Here is a 14,802-nt window from a genome sequence, read left to right on the forward strand (position 1 = left end):
ACCCTGCCGCAGATGAACGCCGCTTTTGAGGTCATGAAGTCGGGCGACTGCATCCGCGCCGTTGTCGACATGCGCGACCTGTCGGAGTAACCGTGGAAAAAATCTATTTAAAAAAGGGTATACCAAATTGTTCACAATAAGGCAACCGATCGCGTGTCACATCCAAGGCGTCTGGTGCTGGGCGGCGGGGAGAGAGGCGAGGTTTCAGTGGGATCCAAAAACGGCGAGCTGAGGTCAAGAATAGGAGTTGGGTCCGTAACGAGCGGTATCTTGGTTACCATGACGTAGCTCAGAACCATGTTTAATGATACTCATGCTGATTGATGAGAGTCTTTTTCCTGCGTCTGTTCGTGCGTGTCTTGTTGCGCAGCAGATTGGCGAGACGACCTTGGTAACAACTGTTGAACGAATCTTGACTTCATGATGCTGAAGCATCAACCCTACTAATTAGCTGGTCGACCAGGGACATGATGGATATGCAACGAGTCCTCCATGAACATGAAAGCCCAAATATCTGATCACCCATCACGGCCCCCACTTGAGATATGGGAACCTAGCTCACACTTCAAGTCTCGTATCTGAAGACCAATATGTTGTCAGATGAACTACGAAGCTGAAGGGGGGAATTAGTTTGCTGTTCGTTGGATAGTTCCGCGGCATCTCGGGTCAATGGCGGTCGTCGTCGCCACGCCCGCTGCATCAACAGCGCCTCCTGGACCGCGAGCTCGTGACCACCGAGAGACTAAACTAGTACATCGCGGGGGAACCCCCGCAAGTTCGTCAGCCACTGCCACGACGGGCCATCCATCTTGGGGGGTTTCGACGGCGATGTCTTCTGCTCTGCGAATGAATCTATGCTGGCCGTGTCTTCAAGCAACTCAAAACCGGCGCACTATTCATGCAATGCGGCCCGATATATAGCAGCCACACTTAGACTTTCATGGCTGCGTAGCCGAACCAGAATCGACCGGTCCTCCACGAGTTGCCCGTGGGGGTAGACATGCATGGTTCAGTGAGTGATTGCTCCTCTTCACTTCCGCACTCCATCAATAACTGCTAGCTGGAAATACTGATTGACATCGTCGTCGGCGCATTCTTAGTCTGGATTATTGGCTTGAAAGCTAATATCACGACCTCCTGGTCAATTTCCACTGGTCTGTTTAGGACTTCAATATGAGCCCTTGGCATATCTAGTGGCAACCTAGACATCGGCTTTCGCGGCCTTCGACTACAAAATTGCAATAGTATGATAGAGGACTAAGGATCATCGCGTACTTGCGGAGATATGCCAAGCCCTGTTCATTCGCAACCTAAATATCGTTGTCAGCCGTAGCAGCTGTATACTGTAGCTTTTGGGAACCGACTTGACCGATCAGTGGCGTCTGGAAACTCAACGCTGAACCTGGAATGGATTCTACATAAACCAAAGGAGCCCCCTGGGAAGGCCATGGTCTGCAGCTCTACCTGGTCCGCAGTGAGCAGCAACAAGATTTGCTGACTTTGGCCTCGAAACTGTCTCCAACCAGAGCTTAGCTTGCTTTACCATCGGCATCGGTCTCATCGATCTCTTCAAACCACGCCTTGCGTCGTTGAGGTCTTGCTGTCGTTGTCCAAGAATTACAGATAAAGAACTGGCTGCCTGAGGTAGGGTTGCAGGTCACTATTGTGATATTCACTTGAGCCCCGGAGGAAGGCGCCGCTGTCTGTGCGGTTTGACATGTCGCCAAGCCTTCGGCTGAGGAGATGGGTGCAGAGGGGTGCCCATGGAGGAGGTCCAGGTGGGTAGATGTTGCAGGCATATTGCCCATTGCACTGCGAATTGGCCGTCTCGGCGCCAGCGTCAATCTCCATGGGTATGCATCTCGGCGGGCTCGGCCACCTACGTAGGAGGACATGAGCGGTCGTCGTCGGCCATGCGTGGTGCCAGATGACTCGTGTACATAGGGTGATTTGAGCCCCCCGCAAAAACTCAACTCGGGACTAAACGGTTCGGCACAGGGCCTAGTCCTCCGCCAGACTGTGGTCAAACGCGCCCAATTGAAACGAACACCGTCAAATGCTTTGCCATGATTGAACCGTGCTGCTCGTGGGTAGAGTAGAGATCCTAGAGAACGAAGAAATTGGGGAAAGCAATGCCTGTGCACCTCTGGTTGGCGGTCAAGGTCACTCAAGCTTGGCAGGCAAAGTGGCTCGATCTCATCACAGCCATGATTAAACCGCTTTCGGCACCTCATCGTCTGTCGTGTCAGCTGGAACCCTGTGGCACGCCTGGTCTTTGAGGTCGCGGCCTAGACCCATCTGCAGATGTCTGTTGTTCGCTGCTGGCCGTCACTTCGCTGGCTGTTGGGCTCTGCGGCTAACCGCTGGTTGGGATCGACTTCCGGATGGGGACAGATGCCTTTGGCTCTGGCTGCCTGGCCCGGGGCGGCGGGTTCCAAGTCGAGGGCTGGCTTGGCTGGGTCAAGGCTGTGGAAGGCAGTGGATCAGAAGACGGGAACAGAAGAATGCGCTTGTCTTATCTGAACCGTGGGTGGTCATCTATGTCTGATCGGGTTTCATCGTTGAGTCTTGGGGTTGAGGAGGCAAAGACAGAAGGAAGACCGAAAATCGAGCGAGGGCTTGCTGGCTGGGAAGGCAAGCTGTTGACAGAAAATCTGGCACTCTTAAAATCCTTCACCTCACAACACCACTACAACCACCAAAATGACCGATTTTCCACGCCATAATACACCTACAGAATCTAGGATCCTAGGGGCTGCTACCTTTGTGGATAAATCCAGAACGTGTTAATCACTGGATTGATTCAATGCCGCAACGGATGAGGGATGTGGTAGCTATGGAGGGTAGAATGACTAGTTGGTAGATATGAGTGCCCGATTTTAAGAGTGCCAGATTTTCTGTCAACAGCTTGGAAGGGAACGTAAGAGTCATTGACCTCGTGGCGGGAAGCCCGTCCGTTTCCATCCGGTTCGGTCCCCTAGAAGGTGCGACTGGCTCCTGGGTAAGTACCTATCCTGACGGTGGGTAGGCAGGCAGGTTAGGGAGGTACAGTGCCCATCTATTCCGTCGTCAATCGAGCCGGGTCCGCTTCAGGCCCACACGGTCCCCGTTTAGGCGTGCATTGGCGCCTGGAACCCTGCATGGTGTAGCCAGCCCGCAGTGTCCACAACACCCCCCTCCCCCCTGTACCTGCTCCGTGCAAAGCCAAGCACTTACCGCTCCCCGTCCTCCGAACCAGGCAAGGCAAGCGCAAGGCAGGCCAGCCCCAGGCAAAGGCGTCACAGTGGAGGCCATGTGAGGCGAGAGTGTCAGGAGGCAAGGAGGCAGGCAGGAGGCAGGACAGCTGGAAGGCAAGGACGCCGGGCCCGGGCCCATGATTGCGTTGTTGCGGAGTTGCCTACCGTCTTCGCGCCAGGTTCCCTTTCTTGCTAAGCACCCTTTTAAAAGCGGCTCATCTTCTCGTCATCAGCCGACCTGCCTTGGCTCCGACATCTCTCGCCTCCTATTCCTTTTATTAACTGACACGTATTCGCCCTTCTCCCACCCTCGCCTCCTCCCAATCTCTCCCTCCTCTCCTCCCCCTCCCATCTCGGCACCGCACCACTGCCACCGACACCGTTCTACCAGCCGACTCTCGACACCTCAGCTTATCACAGGCACACCACATCAACGTCGACCTCTCTTCCTCGAGTCTCGTGCCCGGCGAAAACTTCTATCAGACAACCCCACAAACAACGACACACCACCCCCTCAAATCACCATCATGCCTGCAAAGAAGATTCGCTGCACCGCCAAGGACTGCCGTGATGCCGCTCAGCGCATCGTTGGCGACTGCGGCTTCTGCCAGGGCCACTTCTGTGGCAAGCACCGCCTTTTGGAAGACCACAAGTGCTCCGGCCTTGAAGACGTAAGCTCTGCTCCCTCGTCTGTCTCAAATCCCTGGCTCCTTGGCTTGGGTGATGTTTTGCGAGACGAAGGACTGCTCGCTGACATGGATGGTGCTCTCCCAGTGCAAAAAGGAGTCACACGAGCGCAACGCAGCGCAGCTCGAGTCCGAAAGGACACAAATGATCCGCGGCGTGTAAAACGTTCAGCCACCACCACAACACACCTTCCTCGGGGAAGCCGGCATGTGCCGGAGAGCAAGTTGACGCAACATCAGCGCCGTATCGGAAGCCATCGCCGTCGCCGTCACCATCGACGAGCGACTGCAAACCAGGCGGTGCGACTGAGCATCTCACTTGCCACACACGGAGGAAACGAGAGGCGCCGAGCGATTGGAAGATATCGACCGAGCGGCCTCCAGCACTTCACTTCGGACACACCACCTTGTCCCTCATGAACAACAGGATCGACGAAGCGAACTTCCGCCGTCCCAGAGCATGTTATTGTATTTTAGTCGTTTTAGTTTACCCTTACCCCCGCACGGCGTACCGGAGGGCTTCATTATCACTTTTGTCCATATACCTCGGGGTCGCAGGTCGGGGAGCTAGATGGTAGCATCATGATCTGTTTTACACCTTTCACCCCGCATCCATTCTGATTGTGGCACATGCATTTTTGTTCATTTCCACTCTACCCACGTGTCCCGCTCAGTGACAGCAGGTGGAACCTTGCGATGGCTCGAAGCGTTATAGACTCCATAGACTCGGGACACGTTCTATTAGATGGTACACATGCTATCACTTCCCGGGCCATCACCACGTCGCAATTGTGCGACTCGTTGCATCTTACTGTGCACCTCGTTCTTGTGAATCTACGACACTAACCAATGTACTTGTGACGTGTAGCAATACGAGTCAGGTTGAATGCGCCCATCTCGCCTTCGCCCCGTCATCTCCCAACAACTTGTGCCAGACTCACCTGTGCCAGACTCACACTCATTCCGGCCTATCTCCGATATCGTATCAGCCATGGACCGCCCAGCCCCGGAACCAGCACTACTGGCCCACCTGACTCGCAACCCGAACACCATCGCGCGGGGTCGGGCCCATCGGGCGGTTCGTCATTCGCCTGTCGACTGTCGTGGTCGCAGCACAGTCGTTCGCTCGAGGGAGATCGGGTCGGGTGGGCAGCAGAGCGCTCGACAACCGTTCATCGCATGACGAACGACATGGGCGACAACAATCTCTGACCCCCCCCCATCTGGGCCGCCATTGGCAAAGCCAGTCAAGACACCAGGCCTCTCTGCCTGTGCGAGTGCGTGGTGGCCTGACATGCACCGCTACGTGGCCGTGGCCGTGGGACGTGGGGATGTGACCGACCACCGCCCGCTGTGTGCCTCGGCGCGCGCGCGCACGCATGTGTATGTACCTAAGGTGCCTCATTTATGTATATGCGTACGTGCTGGTGGGTGCGGCAAGCGCCTTTGCGATTGGGGGGGACGAACAGTTTGATGCATCATTCGCCCGCCAATCGTGCAGCATACTGCCGTCTTTTGCCTCTGCGATTGAATCATGCGAGATGAAGAGGCAAGGCGCTGACTGGAGGGGCTTTGTTACTCGTCATGTATCGCTTCCCGCTTGATGCTGACCACCTTTTCGTCCAGCATGTGCCCTTCCTCCTTGGTCACCCGCGTCTCGAAAAACTCTGACGCAAGGACGTCCACCTTGGGCACGTCGTCTTCTTTCACTTTGACGCCCTCGGGCCCCGCCGCCCGTCCCAGCGCCACCTTCTTCCGATCCGCACCCCGGCACAGGCCGCGCAGCCCGAGGTCGCACTCGCCGCACCGCCGCCGGCCGGCCTGTGGCGGGCACACGGTCTGGCCGAGGCCGACGAGCAGCGTGTTGATCTCGTGCCAGCGGTCGCGGGGCAGCCAGGCCTCGAGGGCGAGGCGCGAGGCCTCGGGGCTTGCCGTCTTGTGCCACCCCCACATGTTGGTGATGCGGTGCACGTGGACGTCGACGCCGATGCCCTCGGTGCGGCCCCAGGCGGCGGAGAGGCAGAGGTGGGCCATCTTGGGGCCGACGCCGGGGAGCGAGGTGAGGCCGTCGATGGTCGGGGGGATGTCGGCGTCGAAGTTGTCGCGGAGGAGGAGGGCCGCCTGCTTGATGAACCTGGGGCTGTTTAGCCTCGTGGATCAATCCGAGGGTCGGTACAAGGGAGGGGTGAGGGGACGATGGCCTTGCCGGGCTGGTAAAGGAAACATTGTCCTCGTAAGGCAGATGGGGCAGAGAGGAGGGGCCAGAGACTGACTTTGTCTTGTTGTTGTGGAAACCCACGACTCTGATGAGCTCGTTGAGCTTCGCAGGCTCAACGGCCAATATGTTCTCGAGGTTCAACCCTGGTGGCGCGCCCGCTTCATGGGGCGGCAGCTCATCGTGCAATCGGCCCATGGCCACCGCATTGACCGTGTCTTTTGTCTGGCTCGACATCATCAGGGAGATGAGGATCTGGAAGCGGCGGTCGCGGTCGCTGGCCGTTGGCGAGAAGAGGCGCTCGCAGCCCATGGTGTCGACGGCGGCGTCACGCGCGGTGCCGCCGAGACGCATCTGGCGAACAAGCTCATACATCTCTTCCCAGTCTGACGGGCCCTCGACCGTGTCTCCCGATGGCGACTCGCCTTTGATGACGCGGGCTGGTTTCCGGCGCTTTCGCGGTGACGCGGAAGGGGGTTTGGAGTTGGGGGAAGGCGGCGCCTTGATCACGGGCTCGACCTTTGTGACGACGCGGCGGCGTTTTCGGGGGTTCGTTTCCAGGCCATCTTCAATGTCGGGGGTCAGGGGGCGCTGTGGCAAGAGTTGGAGAGGAGGATGGCACGGTCGAGTCGTGAAAGGCAAATCGGGCGAGAGAGCTGCGTGTCGTTCGACGAGGCGCAGAGGGTAATGGGGGTACTGCACCCAGAATGGCTGCCGTGTCTTTGGACAGTCGAGAGGTTCGCATTGTGGCAGGGTGGGCAAAAGACGTGCCACGTTCCTTCCGCTGGTGCAGATTGATGAATGGTGTGTGTTCGACAGCCTCGCAATAGATGAGCTTCGAGCAGCTCCCTGACCCCTGGATTGGATTGATACAACGGGGTCAGCGAACCACGGCGCTGGGATTACCATGTGCGACCCTGAAGCCCCCACCCCACCCCGCCGCCGAAGCGAAAGCGAAAGCGCAGCCTGCAGGCGGCTTGCGCCGGGCCGTTTGTGCCACACCCCGGGGTCCCTGCATGTGTCGTCTTGTTTCGCTTGGGCTACTCATTGCAGTTCTTCGCCATGTCCAAGGTGATGAGCCTAAGCATCTGTCTACCTGGGAATACTTCATACATCCTTGATATTTCTGTGCGCACGTCTGGATCTCTGGCATACACACATCTGCCTCTTGCTTGCTTGTCTTACCACAGCCACATCGAGGCTTGATTATCAACAAAGATACTGCCTTGATTGTGTTGTGCAAGCAAACAAATCATAACATCTTGGAACTGTTCGCAAAGTGACCCGACAAGTGTTGCCAACGGGACATCGGGGGATCATGTCAAGCGGCGCTCCAGATCGCTCCCGAGGACACGCGAAGCTTATACTGCCATGTTAACCCACAGCTCTTCGAAGTACTGCGCGAACGATACATCTCTTCTCTGTAGCCGAATCGGTAAGATGGTCATTCTAGATGGCGTATCTGCAAACTTGCGATCATCAGACTGAGAAGCCAGCACGGTCTCGCTGGCATTCAAAACATGGCAATTTCCAGGAACGTCCTCGGTGGGCCAGCCAGACGTTAGACGTCCAAACCGGCAAGCCACAACGACCACGTTGACAAGAACAGCACCCAATCCACGTAGTCGAGCATGCAAATGGCGTAACACGTACATTGTCCAACCATCGCACTCGCGTCAGAATGTCGTGCGAGCAGACCATGGTTCTCGCGCGATCACTTCTAACCAAGAGCGTAGAGATCATGCAGAGATGAAGCTCGCTGTCATCTTATTTCGTGCTCGTAATACTTTGCAGAACGCTTCATATCTCCATTTTGCCATCACCAAGTCCAGACGAAGCCGTGCCCTGATTCTGTGCGAACAGCCCACACGCGTACGCGACAGACGGCACACTCCTCCCATCGTGCAGATCCAACATGTACACGCATCAAATCGCCTCCAACGAAAAACATACATATCCTGCCGAGAACCGCCGGATCCCTCATCTGCCAGGTGTGCTATCCTGTTCGCCACCCAGCCATTGGACCCCGCCTCCTTATTTCACTTCGTGCCGCTCTACCCAGCATGATATCCCATCTGCCGTATCCCACCGCAGAGGTTCCGAGTCCTGGGCCTTGAGGTCGGCCTGCATACTGCTGTACGTGAGGCCGTCGGAGAGCTGCTCCTTGCCCAGGCGTTTGGCTTCCGCGTTGGCGTCCTTGAGATGCGCGTACGCGCCGAGGGCGACGAATTCATTGCCGCCACAGTCGCGCCAGAGCAGGACGTAGACATGTGGCCCGGAGCCTGGTAATTTCGACGCCATGGTTTTTTTCGGTTATTTTTTCTTCTTCCTTTTGAGTTCTGACCGTGCTTTTAGTCCCGATCGTGATCGAGGCTGAACGCGGTTTCGCGAATCGTGGTTACGTGGCGAATTCAAGGCGTGGCGGGCTGCGATGAGATGTTGTCTGTGACCATGCGGCGAACCGTGGCCGTGCGCTCATTTGAACATCGGGGTTATTTGATTTCGCAGTCGTCGTGTCAAGTTGGGACAAATGTAGCCGAATCTCGATGCTCGTCCCATGACGGCGTGTTGTTTGATTGTGGGAACGAGAGGCGTGCGCTCGTGATGTCTTGGCGGGGGGCTATGGTTCTTCGGGAGCATGACGTCGGCGGTGATGCATGGCGACCATGTTCGGCTGCACGGCACTACGTAATAGCCATGCCTGGGCACTGGTCGGCGAGTGTGGACCCACAGGTGCTCGGCCCCGGCCCCGAACGCCGGAGGCCCGCGGCGTGTTGGGTCCTATCGCTCCGAACCGTTCTCCCCGATGAGCGAGACACGTGTTTTGCGTTTTTTTAAACAAGGCTGCTGGACAGATGACTTTGATTTCTTGCTTCGCTAACATGACAATCTACTGCGTTCCGAAGAGCATGCCGCCGTTGGCGCACACAACCTGTCCTGTGCACCATGCCGACTCGGCAGACACCAACATGCCCACAATGCCAGCAACCTCGCCGACATAGGCCGGGCGGCCGCCTGCCGTCTCCGCCTCCTTGACGAGCGCATCATCGTCAATGCCGGGACGAGCCTTCATCAGGGGCGAGTGCTCGATGAAGCCCTTGATGAAGCGCTTGAACTCGGGCGTGTTGCTTTCGTACATCTCGGTCAGGACGGGGCCAGGGTTGATGGCGTTGACGGTCGCGTTCTCGCTGAGCTCGCGAGCCCAGGTGCGCGTCATAGCCTCAAGGGCGGCCTTGGTGCCACCGTAGACGCTCTGGCCGAAGAAACCGGTGGAGGAGCTGACGGATGAGAGGTTGACGATGCGGCCGGAGCGATCGTTGGGCAGGTAGGGCTGAACGGCTTGGACGAGGAGGAGGGGTCCGAGAACGTTGACGCGGTAGGACGTGTCGAACTGGTCGACGGTAATGTCGGGAATGAGGTTGTTCAGCGCGACACCAGCGTTGTTGATGAGAATGTCGATCTGGAACCTGGCGATGCCCGCCTCCGCGGCCTGCTTCTTGGCCGACTCGACCAGAGTGGCAGGGCCAGTAGTGGTGCCGAGATCAGCCTGCACGGGCAGGGCAATGATGTTGTGCTTGCTCTTGAGGTCGGCAGCCAGGTTTTCAGCGCGGGACTGCGAGGAAGCCGAAGTGTAGCCCAGGATGAGGTTGCAGCCCTTGGAAGCAAGGTTCTCGGCGATGGCGACACCAATGCCTAGGTAGGTAGCACAGGGTTAGGTTAGCTTTGCACAACGCAGAAAGGGCGCGGTGGAGTCTAGGGTACCTCGAGCGGCACCGGTCACGATGCCGAGCTTTCCATCGAGTGATCGCGACATGTTTCTTGTCGAAAAAAGTGTGTGAGAGGGAACAAGAGTAGCCACCTAGGTGGGTGTGGAGGAGAAAGAAGTGCCGTGTCCTCCAGTCGCCAAGGGCAGGCGATCGGTCACACCTTTTATCGTGAAGCGCATAACCTCGAAGGACTGAAAGACCAGACCTACCCGACTCATTGGCCTCCTGGGATGTCCCGCGCAAGGAAAAAACATGGGAGCAATGAGGCGAGCGAATTGGCTTTGGCCAGGACCCCCTCTGAGGCCCCTAGGACGCTGAAGCTACCCCGCCAAAGCAGCTTCGACCTGAGCGCGTGCCCCGCGATGCGATGACGTTTGATCCGCGCCAATCGTCTTTCGCGAAAGGCCCGACACAGGTACCATGTACCTGTACCTACCTACCTACCTACCAAGTAGGTACCTTAGGTGGTAGTTCGGCGAGAAAGCTCTCTGCCTCTAGCATGATATTATGTCAGCATTTTGACACCCCCTCCGTCGCAACATAGTTGCGGACCCTGTGCAGATCCCCACCTCCATTCGCCAAGTGCCAGACAGGAATAGCACCTTTGCACTGGGGCGCAACACCGCAAGACGGACATCGAAAAGTCTCAACACCAGCCTGCCAGCGAGCTGACCCATAGCTTTGACAACGACGTCTGTCCTTTCTTCCTGCTGTTCTCCCGCTCCACTCATTCTGCCCCCCCAGCTCTACGACAAACGACGACAACCACCATCCACAACCGCCACCATGGACATCCGCCTCCTCAAGTCCTCCGACCTCCCGCTGATCCAGCACGCCAACCTCGAGAACCTCCCCGAGAACTACTTTCTCAAGTACTACCTCTACCACGCCCTGTCCTGGCCCCAGCTCAGCTTCGTCGCCGTCGACGTGTCGCGCCCGGCCAAGACGCCCTACGACTACCCCAAGATTGTCGGCTACGTGCTGGCCAAGATGGAGGAGGAGCCCGCCGACGGCATCCCCCACGGCCACATCACCTCCCTCTCCGTCATGCGCACCCACCGCCGCCTCGGCATCGCCGAGAAGATCATGCGCCAGTCCCAGCTCGCCATGGTCGAGACCTTTGGCGCCCAGTACGTCTCCCTCCACGTCCGCGTCAGCAACCAGGCCGCCATCCGCCTCTACCGCGACACCCTCGGCTTCACCTCCGACAAGACCGAGGCCAAGTACTACGCCGACGGCGAGGACGCCTACTGCATGCGCCTCGACCTCGCCGACATTCGTGACCGCGTCAACGAGGAGCGCGACGCCGAGCGCGACGCCCGGGGCGACGACCAGGACGAGGGCGAGGCCGTCGGCGATGTCGGCTCCGATCCCGGCAAGAAGACGAAGCCCGATGGCGAGCCCAAGCGCAAGGTCAAGGTCGGCAAGGCGCTGGGCGTCGGCGAGCTCGTGGAGAAGAATGAATCCAAGTAAAGGAAGGGGGGCGGCGGGCGGTGGGCGGTGGGCAGTTAGGGCTTGCCTGCTTGAAGCAAGGATGCCCGACAGTCTGAAATTCTTGGTTATGCAACGGAGAGGGAAGAAGGAACAAAACGACGTGATGTACCGAAATCATGATAGACCGGAAGAGGAAACCAAAAAGGAAAGACGGCAGTTTCGCATAGTCCTCGAGTCCAAGGCGGGGGCGACGGGGTGTGGCGGATATGGTATGATGATGAACCGTGGCCAGCGGCAAGCCAGACAGACTAATACTCTGGCGGCCAGAGGTGGGTAGAGGAGCTCTTCAGACTGGACAGCCTTCCCCAGTCCAACTGCCAGTGAAGCTCCGCCAGCTACGCCGGTATACCTAGGTACTGTAAAGCGATTTCAAAAGAGCACTCAGAACAATGACGCTTCATAGACGCCAGGATCCATTACTATTGATCATGGGAAGAGCGCTGCTACCTGCCGGCTCCCGCCTCTCGTCGTTCCTGTTCCTCCAATTCCCTCGCAAATGCTTCGTCTGCCTCCATTCTTAATCGCTCCACGTCCCGCGTCAGCGAACTCACCTCTTCCTCAAGTCGGTCACTTTCCAAGTTCCTTCGCACCTGCTTTCCTGCGCTCACCGAATCTATCTCTCCTTGTGTCCCGGAGGGCTTGGAGACGGCCTCATTCTCCCTTTCCTCCTTTCTTTTGAGCTGTCCATCTCTAGCTTCGTCGAGTTGTGCACATCGCCGAGCAAGCCTCTTTTCCAGCTCGTCTAGTTGGTGAAACTTATCCTGCGATGTCTGGTGTAGAACGTCTGGTGCCTGATGACCTTGACTGCCGGGTCCACGCTGCCCCTGGTCGGCAACTCTAGACCAGCCTCCGGCTTGGGGCGCCCCTGGATGGGCACCACTGTGAGCGCCAGGCATTCCAGGCGCATGGCCCAGAGGCAGAGCAGAGGGCGGTGCAGAGTCAGGCCCGGTGTTCCACGCACCAGGAGGAAAACCGCCTGGTGGAGACGTCATCGGACCCGGCCCCAGTGGCAGCACCCGCGGCGGAACGGTCAGAGGTGCCGGCCCCGGTAGGCCCCACGGATTCCCTCCTGCCCCAGAGGCGACACCACTCCCATGCCTCTGCCCCCGCCGCTCCTTTCGCTCAGCCTTTTTCCTCGCCCTCCTCTCCCGTCTGCGCTCTCTCCGTATACCTCGCTGCGCCCTCTTCAGCCCGCGGAACGCCTGCGATAGACTCTTAATCTCGGCACGCATGATCTTGCTGTCGACATTCTGAGGTGGGTACTCTGACCGTGTTCGCTTGGCTTCGGCCAATTCAGCTTTGAGACGTTGAATATTCTGCTTCGTGATGTGTTCTTCGGGCTTTATCAACCACGCGTGCAGCGTTCTATGGAAGACGGGAAATTGCGAGACACTGAGGTCGTCATGATCCGGCAGAGAACTGAGCGATGAGTCGGAGCTCGCTGGTGACCCTGAGCCGGTTGAGGACCCAGATTCTCTGCGCTGGTGCTGCTGTACGAGCAGGCTCTCGGGAGGCATGCGAACAAGTGGATCATGGTTCATGTGTGGTTTCTGATCATCTGTCGGGAATGACCCAGGAAGTGAGCCTGGCCCAGGAGGCAATCCCGGTGCCTGCACCGGCCTTGAGTAATAAGCATTAACCTGCGGGCCATGATGTACGTTCGGATGGGTGTTGTGATATACGGTTCCCGGATAGCCGTGGTTGAATCCTCCACTGAACATGCCTGGCCCAGCGATGACGTTGTCTCGGTAGCTGACCCCATTGGTATCGGCAACCAGTCCACCGACGCGGACGCCGTTGCGAGCCACGACGAACCTGTTGCCAATGGAGAAGCCTTCGTCGTTGAGTTTGATACCAGCAAAGTTAAAACCGCTCGATGAAACTCGCGCCGGCTGTAACTGCTGCTGTGGTTGGGGAGCCCAGTAGGGATGGAAAAATAGAGGCTGGTTCAGTGGCAGAGAAGGAGGCAGAGGCCGGCCTAGATGGTGAGGGCGGTGATGATCAAATGAGGAGCCCCAAGCGCCAGGCATATGAGGACCGTATTCGGCTTGATGTTGCAGGCGAGGCGGCTCGAAGGCCAGTCGCACCCACATGGCTCGGGGTTGGAAAAAGTATGCGTTCCATTCCGCTGTGACGGCCTCTGCTTCACGCTTCACGCCAAGGGCAGGCGATCCCACTGCTACGTCAGCGGCTGAAGCCCGACGGAGCTGGTTGAGGTGCACTGAGGCATGAGCCCGGCCGCTGGAGGCGGAAACCGTGGTGTTGTCTGTCTCGGCGAGCAGCTTGCGATCAATGACGGCTTCGTTGCGTGCAGTGGCGTGATTGGGCAGTAGAAAGTTCAGGAAGGTTTGCCAGTCTGACGAACTCACATCGCGCCTAGCCCATTCCTGTCTGTAGGGGAAATCATCTGGACGAGAGGTCGATATGAGAGAAATCGTCTGAGTTACGTGGTGATCCTGAAAGAAGCCCGTGGGTAGTGGACGAGTTTCGAAGTAATCTTGTGCTGCCGCTGATGAGAGCGAGGAGACGGGAAAAGATGACTCGCTGACTGAGTTGTTACGGCGGTCACTTGCGGACGGAGTGAAATTCACCTCACTCTGGTTACTGGATGAAAGGACGGCAGCAGGCTGAAGTCCAGATGTCGAGGCTGAAGAGACTGGGCGGCCATGGGGCCGGCTGGAAGGGTCACAATACCGAGCATCGGTGCCATTAATAGGCTGATTGGAATGACCACTAGAGTAGATATCCGTCTCGGAGTATGGGGGCGGCGGCGGGTCGGGAATATCCATGGTGGTATGTTGGACTGACTGACGTGCTCGTTGTATCAGACCTTCAGCAGACAGATGGAAGAGAATAGATTCTGGATAACCTCCAGGTGTATGGCGGCAGACGAAATTCTGGAAATAGCACAACCAGATACGGGTTCCATGGGGATGCAATGTCGTCGACGACGATGAGTAGGTGCACAATGATTAGTAGCCCAAGCTCTTTGTTGATTGACGGCGATATAGGTGACCTTGGTGGCGGTGGTGTTTTGGCAGGGTTGTAGCTTGTTGGCCAGATAGGTGAATGTGGGCGAGAGAGTGTGTGCTGGGAGACGGGTCGAGCCTGCTTGCTTACCTACCTCTAGGTACCTCCGCTGCCTCGCCCTTCAGTGGATTAAATCAGCTCAATGGCTTTGCAGAGGGAGGCTGCTGCAAGGCGCGCGCTGCCTGAGCTGGCGTCCAAGATGCGTTTGGCCTGACTTGTCCGAATCCAAGCACTTGGCGATGCGAAATGAACCGAATAGGTTGCCAGCCCGCCTTCCACGTACCGGTGTCATTCATAGTTTGATATGCTACATTGTGGCATTCAGCCAGCCTTATGATGATTGCGCAGACTGCAGACTGCAAACTGCCGAGTGC

General features: G+C 57.6%; 6 protein-coding genes across 6 annotated transcripts in view; 3 read left to right on the forward strand and 3 right to left on the reverse strand.

Annotated features, from left to right (window-relative positions):
• The window catches only part of VDAG_00207 (S-(hydroxymethyl)glutathione dehydrogenase), a gene marked incomplete at its 3' end in the record, with an annotated part of 1,568 nt that extends 1,478 nt beyond the window's left edge, over positions 1 to 90 (forward strand). The window contains exon 4 of the mRNA XM_009651584.1: positions 13 to 90. Within this exon, the coding sequence (XP_009649879.1) occupies positions 13 to 90 (78 nt within the window). The remainder of the gene's footprint in view (positions 1 to 12) is intronic.
• A 3,673-nt stretch (positions 91 to 3,763) lies between these two features.
• Positions 3,764 to 4,232, forward strand: VDAG_00208 (uncharacterized protein; the record flags this gene model as incomplete). The annotated part of the gene is made up of 3 exons (XM_009651585.1): positions 3,764 to 3,907; positions 4,011 to 4,081; positions 4,163 to 4,232. The coding sequence occupies 3 exons, from the start codon at positions 3,764 to 3,766 to the stop codon at positions 4,230 to 4,232; spliced, it is 285 nt and encodes a 94-aa protein (XP_009649880.1).
• A 1,265-nt stretch (positions 4,233 to 5,497) lies between these two features.
• On the reverse strand, positions 5,498 to 6,491 carry VDAG_00209 (DNA base excision repair N-glycosylase; the record flags this gene model as incomplete). The annotated part of the gene is made up of 2 exons (XM_009651586.1): positions 5,498 to 6,062; positions 6,196 to 6,491. 2 exons carry the CDS (start codon positions 6,489 to 6,491, stop codon positions 5,498 to 5,500), a joined length of 861 nt encoding a protein of 286 aa, XP_009649881.1.
• A 2,536-nt stretch (positions 6,492 to 9,027) lies between these two features.
• VDAG_00210 (3-oxoacyl-[acyl-carrier-protein] reductase) lies at positions 9,028 to 9,951 on the reverse strand (the record flags this gene model as incomplete). Its single annotated transcript, XM_009651587.1, has 2 exons — positions 9,028 to 9,830; positions 9,900 to 9,951. The coding sequence occupies 2 exons, from the start codon at positions 9,949 to 9,951 to the stop codon at positions 9,028 to 9,030; spliced, it is 855 nt and encodes a 284-aa protein (XP_009649882.1).
• Positions 9,952 to 10,690: 739 nt separating this feature from the next.
• On the forward strand, positions 10,691 to 11,377 carry VDAG_00211 (N-terminal acetyltransferase A complex catalytic subunit ard1; the record flags this gene model as incomplete). Its single annotated transcript, XM_009651588.1, has 1 exon — positions 10,691 to 11,377. The coding sequence occupies one exon, from the start codon at positions 10,691 to 10,693 to the stop codon at positions 11,375 to 11,377; it is 687 nt and encodes a 228-aa protein (XP_009649883.1).
• A 763-nt stretch (positions 11,378 to 12,140) lies between these two features.
• VDAG_00212 (uncharacterized protein) lies at positions 12,141 to 14,187 on the reverse strand (the record flags this gene model as incomplete). The annotated part of the gene is made up of 2 exons (XM_009651589.1): positions 12,141 to 12,277; positions 12,360 to 14,187. The coding sequence occupies 2 exons, from the start codon at positions 14,185 to 14,187 to the stop codon at positions 12,141 to 12,143; spliced, it is 1,965 nt and encodes a 654-aa protein (XP_009649884.1).
• Between the last annotated feature and the right edge of the window lie 615 nt (positions 14,188 to 14,802).

The sequence above is a fragment of the Verticillium dahliae genome, genomic scaffold (genome assembly GCF_000150675.1).
Source record: "Verticillium dahliae VdLs.17 supercont1.1 genomic scaffold, whole genome shotgun sequence".
NCBI classification, from domain to species: Eukaryota; Fungi; Ascomycota; class Sordariomycetes; order Glomerellales; family Plectosphaerellaceae; genus Verticillium; species Verticillium dahliae.